The following is a 16,401-nucleotide window of genomic DNA, read 5'->3' on the forward strand; positions in this document are numbered from 1 at the left end:
GTGTCATCGAAGCACTGGAAAATGTTGAGGCCAGCTCAGCTTTTATTTGTAGCGTGTCACACCCGTCCGCAGTGTCAAGTGTCGGGTGTCAGTTTGTAGCTTCATGTCACTAGCTTCCTCTGAAAATGACTTAGCCTGCTGCTGTGTCGCTTGAAGTGTGAGCACAGCATTAAGCTAACGTGAGCTAAGCATTAGCTTGCTAACTATGTTAGCACTAGCCTCGACTCGAATTTTCGAACTGTACATTTTGCTTACTGCCATGTTTTTTGTTGACCTCCAACACGGTCTCACTCCGAAATTGTGGCCTCCAGCGTCAGACATGGATGTAAAAAGGCGTCCTTTCACCACGGCATAAGTGGCTGGCCCAGGGGCACTGGGGGAAACTCCCGGGAGGCTGGTGTTTGCTTCCCGTATGACTGTAAAGCCAAACGTAACATGTAACGTGTTGGTTGTTTAAGGAAAAAACATCAATTCGGCTGTGAAAACATATGTTGAAACAGACAATGCATGTAACAGGCTGAAGTTGACACGGCGTCCCAGAACGTCAACAACCAACACATCCAGGGTACCTTGGACGTCATATGTGGACGTGGAAAGTCCATGACCAAACGTGGACATGTGACGAGGTCACAGTGAGGATGTGTTGAGACCATCTGTAGTTTTTGTACGTGGACAAAATTATCTTTGGCATAATTTTGTCCCACTGGCGCTCAGTAACATAACGTTAGTGCTTCCTGGTTCTCTCCTGCAACTTGACTGGATGCTGTCAGATCGGGTCAAACAAAGTGGATTTGCAGAATTAAGCGCTGGCAATGAATAGTGTTCACATTAGTTGTAAGGAACATCAACAGAATTTGGGCACACTTACTTTTTTTTTCAAGTCAAAAGGCTTAAGTCCAAGTGGAGTAACGAGTCACTGATGTTTAAGTCCAAGTCAAGTTGCAAGTCCTCTTTGATTTTGGCAAGTTGAGTCATTAAATCTGTGACTCAAGTCTGACTTGAATCCAGGTCATGTGACCTGAGTCCACACCTTTGCTTTACAGGAGTGGATTACTGCCAACCAAATTTCACAGAGTTTTAATATACAATGACAATAATCTACCTACCTACAGTTAGCAGTAGACACGTCTGATCATCCTTACTCAAAAGCCATTGGTTCCTTGCTTTGGTGTTACCTAAAACTAGCTGGTTTTGACATTGAGAGTGAGTTTAAAAAGTTTTCAGAGCTTGAGCATTAATCTGACATGACGCATTTTGTTGCATCACACTTGTGATGGTGACAAGGTAACACCTGGGTTAATAATTGTTCCAGTTACAATTTAACAAGGAGGTTACAAGACAAAAAGTCATGTCAGGTTAGAGCACTTGTATAGATCAGGATTTAAGACTTTGTCAAACTGGTAGTAGGGTCTTTCCACTGCAACACAGTATTACTCATTCAGAACTTGATGCTACACACTCTGTCATTACTGTCATTTAGTCCATGAGGTAGTAACTTCTCTGGAAACAGGTCTGGGATCACAAGTCTGATGTAAACATGATCAACTGCCTCTAAGAGATGAAGTGTGAGTAGTTATGAGGAAGTGAAAATATATTCAAGGAAGAAGGTGTGGATGTTTACTTATAAAGACGCACTGTGAATACATGACATCTCACACTGCAGCTGTTTTCTATAGCTTTCTGCACACACACAGGGTCAATAGAAAACTTATGCAACTGTGGACAAAGAGCAGAACTTCTTGTCAGTGTATCTGAGGCGCTTTTGAGCTGAATCATGAAAAGTTGTGTATATATACAAGTTGATGTATGAGCTTATGTAAGTGTGTTGCTGCCCCCTACTGGGGAAGGAAAGTAAAGCTCCTTCAAAAAAAAACAATAACCCCAAAAAGACACCAACTACCAGAGATGGCAAACAATGTAGGAAAAACATTGATTTTCTAAATGTTTTATCACATTTATTTTTATCAAAAATACAATGTGAAGATGCTTGTAAAATACAGACATTGGCATAATTAGTCAACTGAAATCTAAATTCATAAATAAGTTTAAAAAAGCTAATTTGTTAAAGGTATTTTTTAGTTTTTAATACGATGACGGTTAAAAGGTTTGGCTCTTTAGGTTTAAATAAGTGTTCTAACACCAGTGCTATTTTTCACAAGTTTTCAGCCCAGTTTCCAGAAGAAAATGTTGGTATTGTGTGTTTCTGCAAACCATGATTACAGTTGCACGTTTCATATGAATTAAATCAACGTTTTAAAGTTGCAAAGTATATGAGCTGACTTTGTCATTTGGAGGTGGAGTGGACGGTGGATGGTGTCCACACTGATCACTGCAGACAGCGGTAGAGAACCAACAAGCAGCAAATCCAGCTGTGTTTTAGTGAGTCATTGCTGTTTGTGTGGGTGTTTTTTAACAACCCATTTGGGTTCTTCCAGCAGGGATAGTGCCACGAAAAGCGCTTGTTTTTTAGTGACATATCGCTGCTGTTCCTGTCAGGACTGTGCACCAAACATGGGTATTTAGCCTTTTTCTAACCATAACCAGGTGGTTTTTGTGTCAAAGCATAACCACATGTTAACCACAGTGTTGTTGAAACGTAAGGTTTCACAGTATCTGCTATATAACAGCATACAAATGTAACTTATACACTGTCAGAAGTGTACAATACCAACATCTTTCCTGCAGACTGGGCTGAGTTATTCAAGTAACTACACAACACAACAAAACATGAAGACACTGTCAAACTAAAGTTGGAGTTTCATATATGGCACAACTTGCTTTTGTATTCAACACATTACATTCACATTCATACAGGTGAGAAAAATCAAGAAAAATACAGTGTACATCAAATCAAGATGTATACAAATGGAATAAAAACTTCTTTCTGCTAAGATCCATTATAAAGAAAATGAAAGAAACATTAAAAACATACTGCATGACCTGAAAAATTACTGTGTGTGTCATCAGCACTTTGAGAGAATCTCCTGACAGCTTTTATAAACTGTCACCAAGCAGCTGAGCCTCGGCTTTGAGCTCTGAAAAAAGAGAAAAGGGGCTTCATTAGAAACGTGTTACTGTGTTTAACAAGCCTTTATAAAAGGAGCTTAAGACGAACAATCCAGCTGCCAGAAAAAATGTTGGCATTGTACATTTCTGCAAACCACTGATATGTTACATCTGCACGTTATTATATTGTTGATACGCTGAAACTTTTACAACGCTGTAGTTAACATGTGGTTAGGTTTAGGAACAAAAGCCACTTGGTTATAGCTGGGAAAAGATCTCTGTTTGAGGCCAAAATCCCTGCTAGAAAAGCAGAAATGTCACTGCTGTTGAAACAAACATTTAAATCGTGAGTTGTCTGACTGAACTGGTTTTGTTTGTTGGTCTGGAACAGCGGTTTGCAGAAATGTAAAACGCCAACATTTTCTCCGGGCTGACAGGAAACAAAACACCAAACATAACTTACTAAAGCAAGTTGCTTTATGGGACATGTGTACACTTTGCACTGAACCTCACCTGAAACAATGGCACAACACTTGACACTGCGTTCGGATCTGAAGGGTCCTTCAGCAGCACACAAAGGTAGTAGATGATCTGATGCTGAAACAAAAGCATCACCACACATCAGTGCACTCTTCTTACAAAAGCATGAACTGATGTAACTGTAGAATGAGTAATGGAGAATAATGATGAGATAATGTAATATGCACACACGTGACAGAGACATAAAATCCTTATTCACCATGTAAATGGCCTCATTGATGACAATATCCTTGATCTTGCTCATCTCGATGAAGGTGGTGGTCTCGCGGCCTGACGCGTAGCTGGAGGACAGCTGTATGCCCAAAGAGCCGATGACGAGCAGGGACTCGTGGTCTACCTTCACAAAGTGGATGTGAAGCATCATGCCGGCCAGGGTGACGAATATAGCACCTGACAGGACAGCTGTGTTCTGCAAGAGAGGGAGAAGACATTCAAAGTGTAGATCTTGTTCAGTGTAACATGTTAATGTGACTCGTCATATACCATCAACGACCATGCCACGTTCAAAGTCACTTAAATCACCTTCCTTCCCCATTCTGAAGATCGAGTTGAACTTGAGCAGCTCGTCGTCACCATGTCTACCTGCTTAAATGCATTGAGTTACAGCCACATGATTGGCTGATTAGCTATTTGCATTAACGAGCAGTTGAACAGGTGTACCTAATAAAGTGGCCGGTGAGTGTATATATGTAAATAAAGTCACACCCCAGCCACCCTCCTACTCTGATAAGTAGAGTACAGTCCCTAACTGATAGCAGTACAGGCTCAGTGACTCAGTCAGGAGTGACACCTTTGAGTGGACTCACCTGTGTGAAGAAGAACACAGCGTACGCCAGCAGCCACACACAGCAGGTGTACACCATCACCTTACCGATGGACACTTTGGGGACGCTCACAGTGAACTCCCTGCAGAGGCTGGAGTGACTCTGACAGTCCAGAGATATGGGTTTGCCATTAATGTCCGTGAACGCCTCATCTTCCATCATGAACGCGACAAAAACAAGAAGAGAAGAGTCAAAACGAGCCCTCTGAAACAGTTAGCTTAGCCGGCTAACACTGAGCACAGGTTAGCATTGAGCTAGCTGTGAACACACAAGGTCAGCCGCGTATAAAAACATAAAATGGTGCTTTCTCAGACGGGAGATGATGCATGACTACATACGATGCTAAGTCTCTGCTGTTAAATGTAATGTAAGAAAAATAATTACGTCAAAAACACTGAGTTTTCACAGCACAAGTTCGACTGAGTCGATGCCAAATGAAACTCTCTCATTAGGTGCACTTGTTACTCACACCGGGTACTTCCGGTTAGATGTGTTGTTGTTTGTGTGTTAGAGAAAGCATGTGTATAAAGTGTATGAAATTAAAACAATAAAGTAAAATAAAATACCATGTAAAGTGATAAAATATAAAATAAAATTAAATGGAAATAAATAGGAATAAATAAATAAATAAATAAGAAATAATTAATAATAAATTAAAAATAACAATAAATAAATAGAAATATATAATATAAAATATAAAATACCATGTAAAGTGATAAACACAAAAATAAAATAAAATTTAAATAAATATAAGTAAATAAAAAATAAAATAATAATAATAATAAAAAACTAAAAATAACAACAAATAAATAGAAATAGATATATAATATAAAATATAAAATACCATGTAAAGTGATCAAATATGAAATAAAATTAAATGTAAATAAATAAATATAAATAAATAAATAAGAAATGAAATCATAATAATAAATTAAAAATAACAATAAATAAATAGAAATATATATATATAATATAAAATCTAAAATACCATGTCAAGTGATAAAATATAAAATTAAATTAAATGTAAATAAATATAAATAAATGTGTATACAGTGTACAAAGCATGGAAAATATGTGATAAATAAATAACAAGCTTAGGGAAGTATCTTTCAATATATTACATTGAATTTACCTGGTAAAGCTGTGTATGAAGTGTTTAAATGAGATAAAGTTGAAAAAATAAAATATGAAGTTGTAAAATAAAAAAATAAAATATAGATAAATCAATAAAAAAATGTTAAATATAAAATAAAATGTAAATTAATATGATTAAATAAGAAATAAAATAATAACAACAATAAATAAATAAATATGTGATAAAAAATATAAACTGATAAAATAATAAATAAAAATAAATAAACAGTGTATAAAGCATGGGAAATATGTGATAAATACTGTATAAATAACAAGCTTAAGGAGGTTTCTCTCAAGAAATATCATAGATTTTACCCAGTAAAGCTCGTGTTATAAAGATTCAAGCTAAATACAGTTTAAAAGTATAATTTCGGTGGGCTGGAAAAACAAGTATTTTATTTAAGATTATTTATTATCCACTGTATATACACCAGAACATTTTGGATTGATGTTGCAATTTAAGTTAAATTCTATTTATAAAGCTCAATATGTTGCCTTAGAGGGTTTTACAGCATCCCTCTTATCTAGTAAAGTCCCTAACTGGTCAGTATTTAGCAGCAGAGATGATTCACAGTGATTCAGTTAGGAACAGCTGGGCTCTCAGAGGGTTGTGTATGTGTTTGTATTTATGTAAATTAATTTGTGCACTATAAATAAAGAGAGAAAACCCTACTGTCAGTCGCTGTCTCCGCCTAATAACCGTGTAAACTCCGGTGTACGCCGGTTATAAATAAGAGTAGACACTACAGCAGCTGTGAGGTGCAAAGCATTATGGGTAACGGCTAGTAACTTGTCAATACACTCATTACATTTGTTCAAATATTTAGGCAACCGTCGTCAAACTACATCTAGAAACCATTCCAGGACTATTAGTTATTACATGTGCTGTAAAATAGTTTATAAAAAGATTAAAACACTGATTTAATCGTCGTGTTTCTTCACGACTCCCACGTCCTCCATTTCCCAGAGTGCATTGCGCTCGTGTGACTTTTGAACTCTGGATAAAAACAAGCCGATCAGCTGATGTAAAGGCAACAACATCTACAGGGGTCTGACACAGAATAGCTCAGCTAGCTAACTTTCTCCACAACGTTAGCCATATGTGGCAGCGGGCGCTATGCTCCTAGACCGTGTACGTGTCAGCTCGTAACTTAGACCGTGTCGCGGCGGCAGTGAGGACAGTCGTCGTCGGTCGGACCGGGTAGCTTCTGCTAGGTCAGTGGATTGAAGCTTGTTTGGTCCCCTCACAGGTGTGTCTCTTTCTCTTTGTGTCACAGGCAAAGTGTGTATCACTCAGTTTCAGCACGTATTTTCGGGACGTTATGGCGAGCACAGCATGTTGACAGCTGCTACGTGACCAAAACAAGACGAGAGATGCGGGGCAGCTAATGCTAGCTAGCAAAGTGTTGTGCCAAAACAAAGTCATTATTATTCAGAACAAGTGTGGCTGACATTTCCACAAAGACTGGCTTTATAACAGGCTGGACACCCTCATTAACAGCAGGCATTAATAGTGTTACAGCTGATTATTTATAGCACTTTGGGACAGTGCTGCACATGAGTGCTTTTTTAGGATAATTTGAACAAACAAGGTTACATCACATCTGCTCATTGGGTTCTCATAGGAACCATAATATTGTCTTCCACTGCTGCTTGTGCAATCCCAGTCACTCTCCTCCTGTCAGGTGTGAGATGAGTGGTCAAGGTCCAGCTTCAGATAAAGGCATGAACTTCACACTGGGCTGTCAGGAGAGCTACGCCTGCGGGGGTTCAGATGAGGCCGCCTTTGAGTGTGATGAATGTGGCAGCCTGCAGTGTGCCCGCTGCGAGCTGGAGCTGCACCGCCAGGAGCGGATGAGGAATCACGACCGGGTTCGGATTGCACCGGGCCACGTTCCTTTCTGCGACTCGTGCAAAGGTGACAGCAGCTGCTCCGTCAACGGCGGTCGGCTCAGGGCGGTGGTGCGCTGCCAGGGCTGTAAGATCAACCTGTGTTTGGACTGCCAGAAACGCACCCACAGCGGAGTCAACAAGAGGAAGCACCCTCTGACACCCTACCCCCCTGCCAGAGCTCCCCAGGACAACAGCGTGAGTGAGGGGGAGTCACAGATGGAGCTGCTGAAGGCAGAGCTGGAGAGGGTGTGCAGCTTCCTTTTGGTGGATGAGAGGGAGGAGATGCAGGTAAATACCCAGCAGCCATCTTTAATGATTCCCTAACGCCTCATTAATATGATGTCATTATAACGGGGCTGGTCTTGTGCGGCTTCTCAGGTGAAGGATGAGGACGACTTTGTGAGCAGACTGGGCTGCATGCCAGACGAGCTCCTCAAAGTGGTCTCCATCTTTGGGAACACCGGCGAGGGCAAGTCTCACACCCTGAACCACACGTTCTTCCTCGGCCGAGAAGTGTTCAAGACCTCACCCACCCAGGAGTCCTGCACTGTGGGTGTCTGGGCAGCCATGGACCCTGTGCACCGCGTAGTGGTCATCGACACAGAAGGACTGCTGGGAGCTGGTATGGGACAAACAGTGGATCTGTTTAAAGGGACAGTTCACTCCAAAATCAAATATACATATTGTTCCTCTGACCTGTAGTGCTAATTATCAGTCTAGATTGTTTTGGTGTGAGTTGCAGAGTGTTGGAGATATCAGCTGTAGAGATGTCTGCCTTCTCTCCAGTATAATGGAACTAGATGTCACTCAGCTTGTGGAGCTCAAAGTGTCAAAAAAATACATTTGAAAAACTCAACATCAATGTCTCTTTCCAGAAATCATGACCTGGTTACTCAAGATAATCCACAGACCTTGTTGTGAGCAGTTTCATGTAGGAACTATTTTCTTTCTCCTGAACGACACCCACCAACCATATCACTGTGCAGAAGGAAGCCTGCATCTACACATGGATGAGAGGCTCGTGCTTGTGACAGTGAGAGATGTAAACTTAAATGACTTCCTAGTCGACTGAACTGTAACGTTAGCTAGCTCAGTGGCGCTAGGTGAGCTAGCAGTAGATGCACTCTTCCTTCTGCGCTGTGATTCTGTTGGCGGGTGTAGCTCGGTAGAGAGAAAATACTTCCTTCTAGAGATGGGAATTGATAAGATTTTATGGATACCAATGCCATTATCAGTTCTGCTAATTAGTCTGATTCCTTATCGATTCCTGATCAATCATCATTTTTTGGACAAGTAGCACTGTTGTCATCGTTCTTTGTGACATGAAGCCTTTCTTCCTCGCTGCCACGCTTCCTTCTTGTCGCGAGTATCCAGCAGCGTGGACGCATGAGTTTGACGTCAGAAAAACATGCTGGTTTCAATAAAAGTAAATGATTAGCTTTGGTCTGTGGATCATCTTGAGCAATCTTGATTCCCAGAAAGACACATTGCTGTTGAGTTTTTCAAATGTGTTTTTTTGGCGCTTTGAGCACCACAAGCTGAAGGCAGACGATACCTCCAACATTTGGCAATTCATGGAAAAACAATCTAGATTGATAAACACAAAATGTGTTTTTGATTTTGGGGTGAACTGTCCCTTTAATATGATGACATGAACAGGGCTGCTGGGAGGCTGATTTTCTCATTAACTTGCATTTAACACTTGTCTCTCATCAGGAGCTAATCAGGGCCAGCGGACCCGGCTGCTCCTCAAAGTCCTGGCTATCTGCGACGTGGTCATCTACCGAACCCATGCCGACCGTCTCCATGACGATCTCTTCAAGTTCCTGGGTGACGCGTCAGATGCCTACCTGAAACATTTCACCAAGGAGCTGAAGGCAACGACCACCCGCTGTGGTCTCGATGTCCCGTTGTCCACTCTGGGCCCTGCTGTGATCATCTTCCATGAGACCGTCCACACCAAGCTGCTAGGATCAGGTACATGATGCTTTTATTATTGGGATGTTGGACTCCTCCACTCTTGTCTGTCTCTGACTCTGTTTACCATCTTTAGACAAACCGTCTGAATCGGCCGAGCGTCTTCTCCAGGAGCGTTTCAGGAAGCTTGGTCTGTTTCCAGAAGCATTCAGCTCCATCCAGTACCGCGGAACTCGGACCTACAACCCTCCCACAGACTTCAGCGGTCTTCTGCGCAGCCTGGAGCAACAGCTGGACAACAACACCACCCGCTCGCCACGCTCTGCCAGCGTCATCTACAAGGCTCTGCAGGTAGTTGATTGTATAAAGAAGTGTGTGTCATATACTCATGCCTCTGGACGTTTTGTAATGTGACTTAGAGAGAACACTTCTTTGTGTATACACTATGAGTGTGTTAACATTAATATTTACATTGAACGTTAATGACTCATCGTGTCCCTCCATCTCCTCCCTGCCCCTTCCTTCAGGCTCTGAGCGAACGCTTCAGTGGGGAGATTTCAGACGAGCACATGACCAGCAACTCGTTCTTTCCAGATGAGTACTTCACCTGCTCCAGCCTCTGTCTCAGCTGTGGGTACGTGTCTCTCTGCACGCTGCAGCCTTAGTAGTTCATTAACCAGAAGCAGGAATTCAAATTAGTGATACTAAAAAACAAATAACCTCCTGAGACCCTGCGTCCTCATATGAGCACATCACATTTTGGGTTTCTTGAACCTTACACTTCATTCTGCTTAACTTGGACCTGTTGTCCTCGTTTGTGGACACTGTGATGCTCAGTCTGCAGCTGATCCCAACACAGAAGCAGACAAGGTGCAAAACCTGATAAAATTTTGTGGTTAAATTTAATTATTTGTGTTAAATAATATCTGTAGTTTGATCTGGCAACTAATTCAACCAAGTTTAGCGTTAGCAACAAGCTAAAATGCCGTTATAAAGGAAGTACTCGTTTGAGGACATTAGGACTAAATTATCGTCTTGTTTGAAGACACTGGGACTTTTTGTTTTGCTTTGTTTTTGCACAACAATGTTCAGGTATTGAAATAACTGAAACATTTTTATGATTTATCGCTCACTTGTAAAACATTCTGGCCGTTCTCTCTGACATGGTGTGCTCCGATTTCAGTTCAGGCTGTAAGAGAAGCATGAATCACCTGAAGGAAGGACTTGACCACGAAGCCAAACATCGCTGCCGCTACTCTGCACAGTATGACAACCGCATCTACACCTGCAAGGCAAGTACAAGCACAGAACGCCACATATTGTGTTTGAGTCAAAGACGAGGTTCTGAGTGTCTCTGCTGAACTTCTCAGGCCTGCTATGAAGGAGGGAAGGAGGTAATCGTGGTTCCCAAAACGACGGCCTCGTCTGACTCACCGTGGTTTGGCTTGGCCATCTATGCTTGGTCTGGGTGAGTCCAGCTACCACAGAACCATTGGGAAGATGAGAGGAAATGGCTTCCTTTTAAACACAGTGTGATGAGCCCAAGTGCTAATCTGGAGCTATTATAGCAGAAAGCGTAAAGACAAATGTATTGCAGCTATTCAATTCAGATCAAGACCGAAGGAACAATCTGTCCACTTGATACTGGAACTGTTTGTTGTCTTTGCCCAGGTATGTAATCGAGTGCCCCAACTGTGCAGTGATCTACAGAAGCAGGCAGTACTGGTATGGAAACCAGGATCCAGTGGAAACAGTGGTCAGAACAGAGATCCAGCACATCTGGCCTGGGGTAAGGCCACAGTGGAACAGCCTAAATGAGATTCTGCCTAAACCAATTAAACAAAGTCGCCCAGCCAAGATTTCAAAGGCTTTAAGTTGAATGAATGTTGTCACGTCCACTGTGAGCTGCATTTGTGGTTTATTCTCACCCGTTGGTCGTTAGTAGACGCCCAGGAATCAAATGTCAAACGTGGTTTATGACCTTTTTTCATGTTAACATGAGGATCTAAGCATACTTAGTCAAAAGTGCTGGCATACTTAATGCCAGGCATAAAACATGCTATATGCCAGCCAGTATATTGATTCCTATCTTCACTCTGGTCCTCTCCCCTTGCCTTCTTTTCAGTCTGACGGTTTCTTGAAAGACAACAACAACGCCGCCCAGAGGTTGCTGGATGGAGTCAAATACATTTCTCAGTCAGTGTCTGAACTCAGCGTCAAGCCTGCCAAAGCAGTCACCTCCTGGCTTACCGACCAGATCGCTCCTGCCTACTGGAAACCCAACTCTCTTATCCTGGTATGTAACGAAAACTAGATGAAAGTGAGTGCATGTAACGTTGTACTGGAGTTGAACTTTTCTTCTCACACACTCCAAACCAAGGTCACCACTTAGAGAGCCGCTGCCAAGAACAGAAAAGGTTCAACAGAGTCCACGCTGTTGTTAGTTTTCATAAAATTCAACTTGGTGCAAAGCTCAGAGCCTCAGCGCTTTTACTACAGTTATTTGGCACTTGTAGGTTTAATCTGCAGAGTTAGCTGGCAGCTTTATAATTTGTAGCATTTTAAAACAAAGGTTTGGTTTTGAAGAGTAGCCTTTGTTGCTTAGATGCAGCAGTGATGAGGGGGATAGGGACAGATGGGTAAAATAGAGATCATACATCCAGTGAGAAACAGGGCTTCATGCTTTACCACGAAAGGCCAACCAACAGTGTTTGCACATAGTGTAGATACCACTGTTTATTACACACCTGTTAAAGGAACACATGCCCCCCCCAAAGGATCATTTGTGTATCAGTTACTCACCCAATGTTAGCTTGAATTCATGAAAAAAAACTATTTTTCCTCACATGACTTCACAGGGAACGAAGAACCCAAAAATGGAGAAAATTCTTGATGAGTTGAAGTCGTAGGGGTCCAAGTATAACAATAGCAGAACTATGTAAATCATAAGTTTACAAACTCTCACATAACTTGTCTCATTTATCCAGTTGTATGCTCAGTACTTCCCAAACAGACGGCCCTTTGCGATGGGGAACTGAATGGAAAGTGAACCTTAATCCATGCTCTCTTTAAAGCCAGACTCCATTCACAAAAAGAGTGATTTTACCTCACTGAACACGGAGCTGCTGGTCTACCGCTGCCTCAGATAGTTAGTTAGTTTGTGTGACTGTGACTTCGCTGAATCCGAACTAAACCTTTAAAACACCAAAGTCACACAATAACTAACTGATGGAGGCAGCAGTAGACCAGCAGCTCCTGTGTTCAGTGTGGTAAAATTACTGTTTTTGTCAGTGGAGTCTGGCTGTGAAGAGAGGATTGTATAGTTTCACATTCCATTCAGTTCTCTGTCACAAAGGACTGTTTGGGAAGTACTGAGCATACGACTGGATAAATGAGACTTGGATTATACTGCTAGAGTTGTGTGAGAGTTTGTTAACAGGTGTTTTGGTATAGTTTTGCTGTTGTTAAATGTGGTCTAGCATTACTTCTTTCTCTGTTTTTGGATTTTTCGTTCACTGTGGTGGCATGCAAGAACAACAAAGTTTTCTTCACTAGTTCAATGTAACACAGGGTGAGGAATTGATATGCAAATTGTCATTTGGGGGTCAAAGTATTCCTATATATCCTACGTGGTTCCTCCATATCTTACACTCTATGGAATTATATCTACTGTGTGACAGCTGGTAGTAGACTAAGGTGTCGTCCTCACTGTGTGTGTTGCAGAATTGCCATAAATGTGGGGAGGAGTTCCAGCCCAACGACACCAAGCACCACTGTCGTGCCTGTGGAGAGGGCTTCTGTGACTCCTGCTCCTCAAAAACCCGGCCTGTCCCAGAGAGGGGCTGGGGCCTCGCGCCCGTCCGAGTCTGCGACGCATGTTTCCACAACAGAGGAATCCCAACTGGTAAATTTCTACTTAATTTTTGATGTGATGTCAGTTTTGGTTTTCTGAATGTGAGTCTTAACAGTGACAATGATTTCATACGTGCGTGTACTCTCATGCAGAGTTACTGGATGCTGCCTTGGAGGAGGAAGGAGGCACCCTGATAGCCAGGAAGGTTGGGGAGGCGGTCCAGAACACTTTAGGAGCTGTAGTCGGCGCCATTGACATACCTCTCGGTGAGCATTACTATCTCTCTATCCAGCTGTTGTTTAGCAGTAAGAACAGTCATATCAATAACTGCTGCTTCCTCTCCTCCACGTCCAGGCCTGGTGAAGGACGCCGCTCGTCCAGCCTACTGGGTCCCAGACCAGGACATCCACTCCTGCAACGAGTGCCAGAGGGAGTTCTCCCCACGTCTCTCCATCCACCACTGCCGCGCCTGCGGCCAGGGAGTGTGTGACGACTGCTCTCAGGAGCGACGCGCCGTCCCCTCCCGCGGCTGGGACCACCCGGTGAGGGTCTGCAGCGGCTGCAACCAGAAAGCTGGGGAGCTCTAGCAGGACGAGGAGATGGAGACGGTGAAGGATACTGGCCTCTACGAAAACTGGAATTGACAACATTTTTTGACATTTGGCTAAAAGGCTTCAGTTCCCTTTTTGTCTCTTACGTGGCATTTAATGGCTGCCACTAGACTGTCCGTGGCAGGTTGAACTCTGTTTTTTTTAACGCCGTTCTCACGTCACATCAGTCCCCTGATGCTATTTCACTATAATATGCCTCTATTTTACACTGTGAAGAATACAGTCAGAGTGAGACTTGAAAATCAGGAAGGTGGAGAGATAAAAACTTTTATGAGAGTGAGTATTGTACGTGCTTGCTCACAGTTGAGTTCAGGTAAATATCAATGTACCCCCGTGATCCTTTAAATTTCTATATCGATGCACATGAACCCCTTCGACAATCCCTCCCAGTGTGACACACCTGTACTATTAGCACCTTTTCTAGTCTGGGGCTACATGTGATTTAATAATAGTACTGACTGAGCATCTTAAACTGACTTCAGGTAAGCACTCTCATTGTAAGACTGTTTCTGCAGGAGCCCTGGATGTAGAGTTCAGGGCCGGCTTCAAACGCAACAACGGAAAATCTGAAAAACAATCCACCACAATTAATTTGGTGGATGATGTGCAGTTATTTTCCTCTGCTTCAGCCCCGCAAAGCTTTAGCTTCTCTGCCACTCTTTGGCTTCAGGAGGATTAGAACAATCAGAAGCCAATGATGTACTGTAGCACCGAGATGCATTCCAATTTATATAATTACGTCTTACATAATCCCTCCATACTCTGTGGTTGTTTGTGCATTCAAATGGGCAGACGATAATAGAAGAGCCTTAAAGGGGAACCGCAATGTTTTTCAACCTAAGCCCTGTTTTCTCGTGTTTTGTGTCAAAGTGACTCATGGGAACAACGATTTTTTAAATTGCTCCAATACTGAGAGAGAGGGCTGCAGCTGGAGCAGCACAGGCGGCTACGATTTAACCACTTTTAGGAGGTGCGCCCCGTCAATTTACATCCATTAAAAGTGCTTGTTTTTGCCACTGACAGGCTCAGCTTGTTATTAACAATAGCTATGTTTCCATCCAAAAGTGATTTGAATCATTGGGAAATGCGCATTAAAAGAAATACTAATCCTGTGTGTTTCCATTAAATGTACGGACTTTGGCAAAAACTACGAACTCGCGCGAGTTTTCCGCAGAACCGGAAACAAAACAAGTCTCGCATTCTTCTTCTACGTTTTCTGGCGGTTGGCAACCAGCTTGTAAATGGCATGTGCAGGTATACAGTTTAGTCCCCTGTTATTTTTGCTGCATGTGTTTTTCCACAGCAGGGCAGGTAACAGAAGTTTACCTGTTGGAGGTGAGCTGTTTGCAGAGGTGCAGTAAGAGCCTGTTGTCTGCAGCTCTTCATCAACATCTCTCTGCCTTTACTCTTCCTCCCTGGCCTTTATTGAAGAAAAGCTGCTAACAAAGTTTCGCTAATTCAGTGATAAACACATTTTATTTCCTGTAGATTCTTCACAATAAAAGTCCCCCATCATTTTGTTATGTGAAAACTTTTATTGTGAAGCAGCAAAATAAGGAAATGTAAAGTTTTCGAGCAGCGAGATTTGAGCTGATTTTGACAATGTGACAAAGCCCACAAGATTTCAGAACTTTTTCTTTAGCGAGACTTGAACACACAACAGATCGGATCAAGCGAAAGCTATGAAAAACATTTCATTTCTCAGTTGGGTCCTTTCTGTAAGGTTTTCAGACACTCATAGTAACAATTTGAGCCTGTCAGTGACAAAAACAAACTCTTTCAATAGACGTAAATTGACGTGCACACCTGCCCTCAGAGGTCACACTGCAGCCTGTTTTCGCTGCTGTCTGCTTCAGCGCGCTCTCAATACTGGACCGATTTCAAGAACTGTCTCTATTCGTCACTTAGACACGAAAACAATGGAAAATAAGGTCCAGGTTGAGAAATACTCGTTCTCCTTTAATAATGCTGTTTGCATTGACTTTAAATTTTACATAGAATATATACATATATGGGGAAAAGTTTACTTTAATAGGAAAATTTTTAAATGGCCTCGCTTTGTTTTTAAAATGGTAGAACTACTATGTGCTAACAAGACAAATGTGACTGCAGTGGGATGACATGCAGCAGCTCTCACAGAGTGGCTGGCTCACAGTAGCAATATGGTACAGTTAAAGACTTGAAACCATCTTTGAGGCTGGCCCCTCAAAACAGGAGATACTTAGAGGAGTAATCCATTACTCTGTCAACTCAGGCTGTGTAGCTAGTTAGTTAGGAGCACCACGTGAGAAAGAGACTGTACTGTACAATTATCTGACAAATATAACACATGATGATGCAGTCAGGCTTCGACTGAAGGCTGTGAGGTCTGACTGCAGTGATGGTTAACCTGGGATTATTTTCAGTGACTGACTGGGAGAGTTGGTTCGGTTACAATTTCAATAAGCTGAAATAACACGTTGAACTATGTGGTCACCGTCCCGCTCTCGGAGAGACGTGTTCAATAAATATCACATGGAACAAATCAATACCTTAATGTTCATGTACGCTCATACAGTATGTATTAAACTGCAGAAACTCACGTCTGTGTGTGTGTGTGTCATTCAGGAGCAAAAACAACGCA

The 16,401-nt window shown here is 42.2% G+C and overlaps 2 protein-coding genes and 1 long non-coding RNA gene across 6 annotated transcripts in view; 2 read left to right on the top strand and 1 right to left on the bottom strand.

Annotated features, from left to right (window-relative positions):
* The window catches only part of LOC126398334 (uncharacterized), a 672,738-nt gene that overhangs the window by 601,050 nt on the left and 55,287 nt on the right, over nt 1-16,401 (top strand). The gene's annotated exons all lie outside the window — the stretch shown is intronic.
* Nucleotides 1,930-4,858, bottom strand: pigh (phosphatidylinositol glycan anchor biosynthesis, class H). Its single transcript, XM_050057546.1, has 4 exons — nt 4,353-4,858; nt 3,746-3,955; nt 3,520-3,603; nt 1,930-3,035 (listed from the first exon to the last, which is right to left on the bottom strand). Exons 1-4 carry the CDS (start codon nt 4,530-4,532, stop codon nt 2,964-2,966), a joined length of 546 nt encoding a protein of 181 aa, XP_049913503.1. The 5' UTR covers nt 4,533-4,858; the 3' UTR covers nt 1,930-2,963.
* zfyve1 (zinc finger, FYVE domain containing 1) lies at nt 6,474-16,359 on the top strand. Of its 4 annotated transcripts, none has more exons than XM_050057448.1 (13): nt 6,474-6,754; nt 7,172-7,685; nt 7,776-8,019; nt 9,114-9,374; nt 9,451-9,665; nt 9,842-9,948; nt 10,498-10,606; nt 10,685-10,782; nt 10,986-11,103; nt 11,440-11,610; nt 13,038-13,218; nt 13,320-13,433; nt 13,522-16,359. In XM_050057448.1, exons 2-13 carry the CDS (start codon nt 7,197-7,199, stop codon nt 13,752-13,754), a joined length of 2,340 nt encoding a protein of 779 aa, XP_049913405.1. In that variant the 5' UTR covers nt 6,474-6,754; nt 7,172-7,196; the 3' UTR covers nt 13,755-16,359. The 4 variants fall into 4 exon arrangements, with proteins under 4 accessions (XP_049913405.1, XP_049913404.1, XP_049913407.1 ...); XM_050057447.1 differs by having other exon boundaries at nt 7,190-7,685; XM_050057450.1 differs by having other exon boundaries at nt 6,474-6,719.

The sequence above is a fragment of the Epinephelus moara genome, chromosome 12 (genome assembly GCF_006386435.1).
Source record: "Epinephelus moara isolate mb chromosome 12, YSFRI_EMoa_1.0, whole genome shotgun sequence".
Lineage (NCBI taxonomy): Eukaryota > Metazoa > Chordata > Actinopteri > Perciformes > Serranidae > Epinephelus > Epinephelus moara.

What these genes read in the sequence shown, in the direction of transcription:
- zfyve1 (XM_050057448.1), top strand. Translation starts at nt 7,197, where the DNA reads ATGAGTGGTCAAGGTCCAGCTTCAGATAAAGGCATGAACTTCACACTG. An exon ending in AGAAGGACTGCTGGGAGCTG is followed by an intron (nt 8,020 to 9,113) that starts GTATGGGACAAA and finishes GTCTCTCATCAG; the next exon opens with GAGCTAATCAGGGCCAGCGG. An exon ending in CAACAGAGGAATCCCAACTG is followed by an intron (nt 13,219 to 13,319) that starts GTAAATTTCTAC and finishes ACTCTCATGCAG; the next exon opens with AGTTACTGGATGCTGCCTTG.
- pigh (XM_050057546.1), bottom strand. Translation starts at nt 4,532, where the DNA reads ATGATGGAAGATGAGGCGTTCACGGACATTAATGGCAAACCCATATCT. An exon ending in CTGTGTTCTTCTTCACACAG is followed by an intron (nt 3,956 to 4,352) that starts GTGAGTCCACTC and finishes CCTCTCTTGCAG; the next exon opens with AACACAGCTGTCCTGTCAGG. An exon ending in TCAATGAGGCCATTTACATG is followed by an intron (nt 3,604 to 3,745) that starts GTGAATAAGGAT and finishes CTTTTGTTTCAG; the next exon opens with CATCAGATCATCTACTACCT.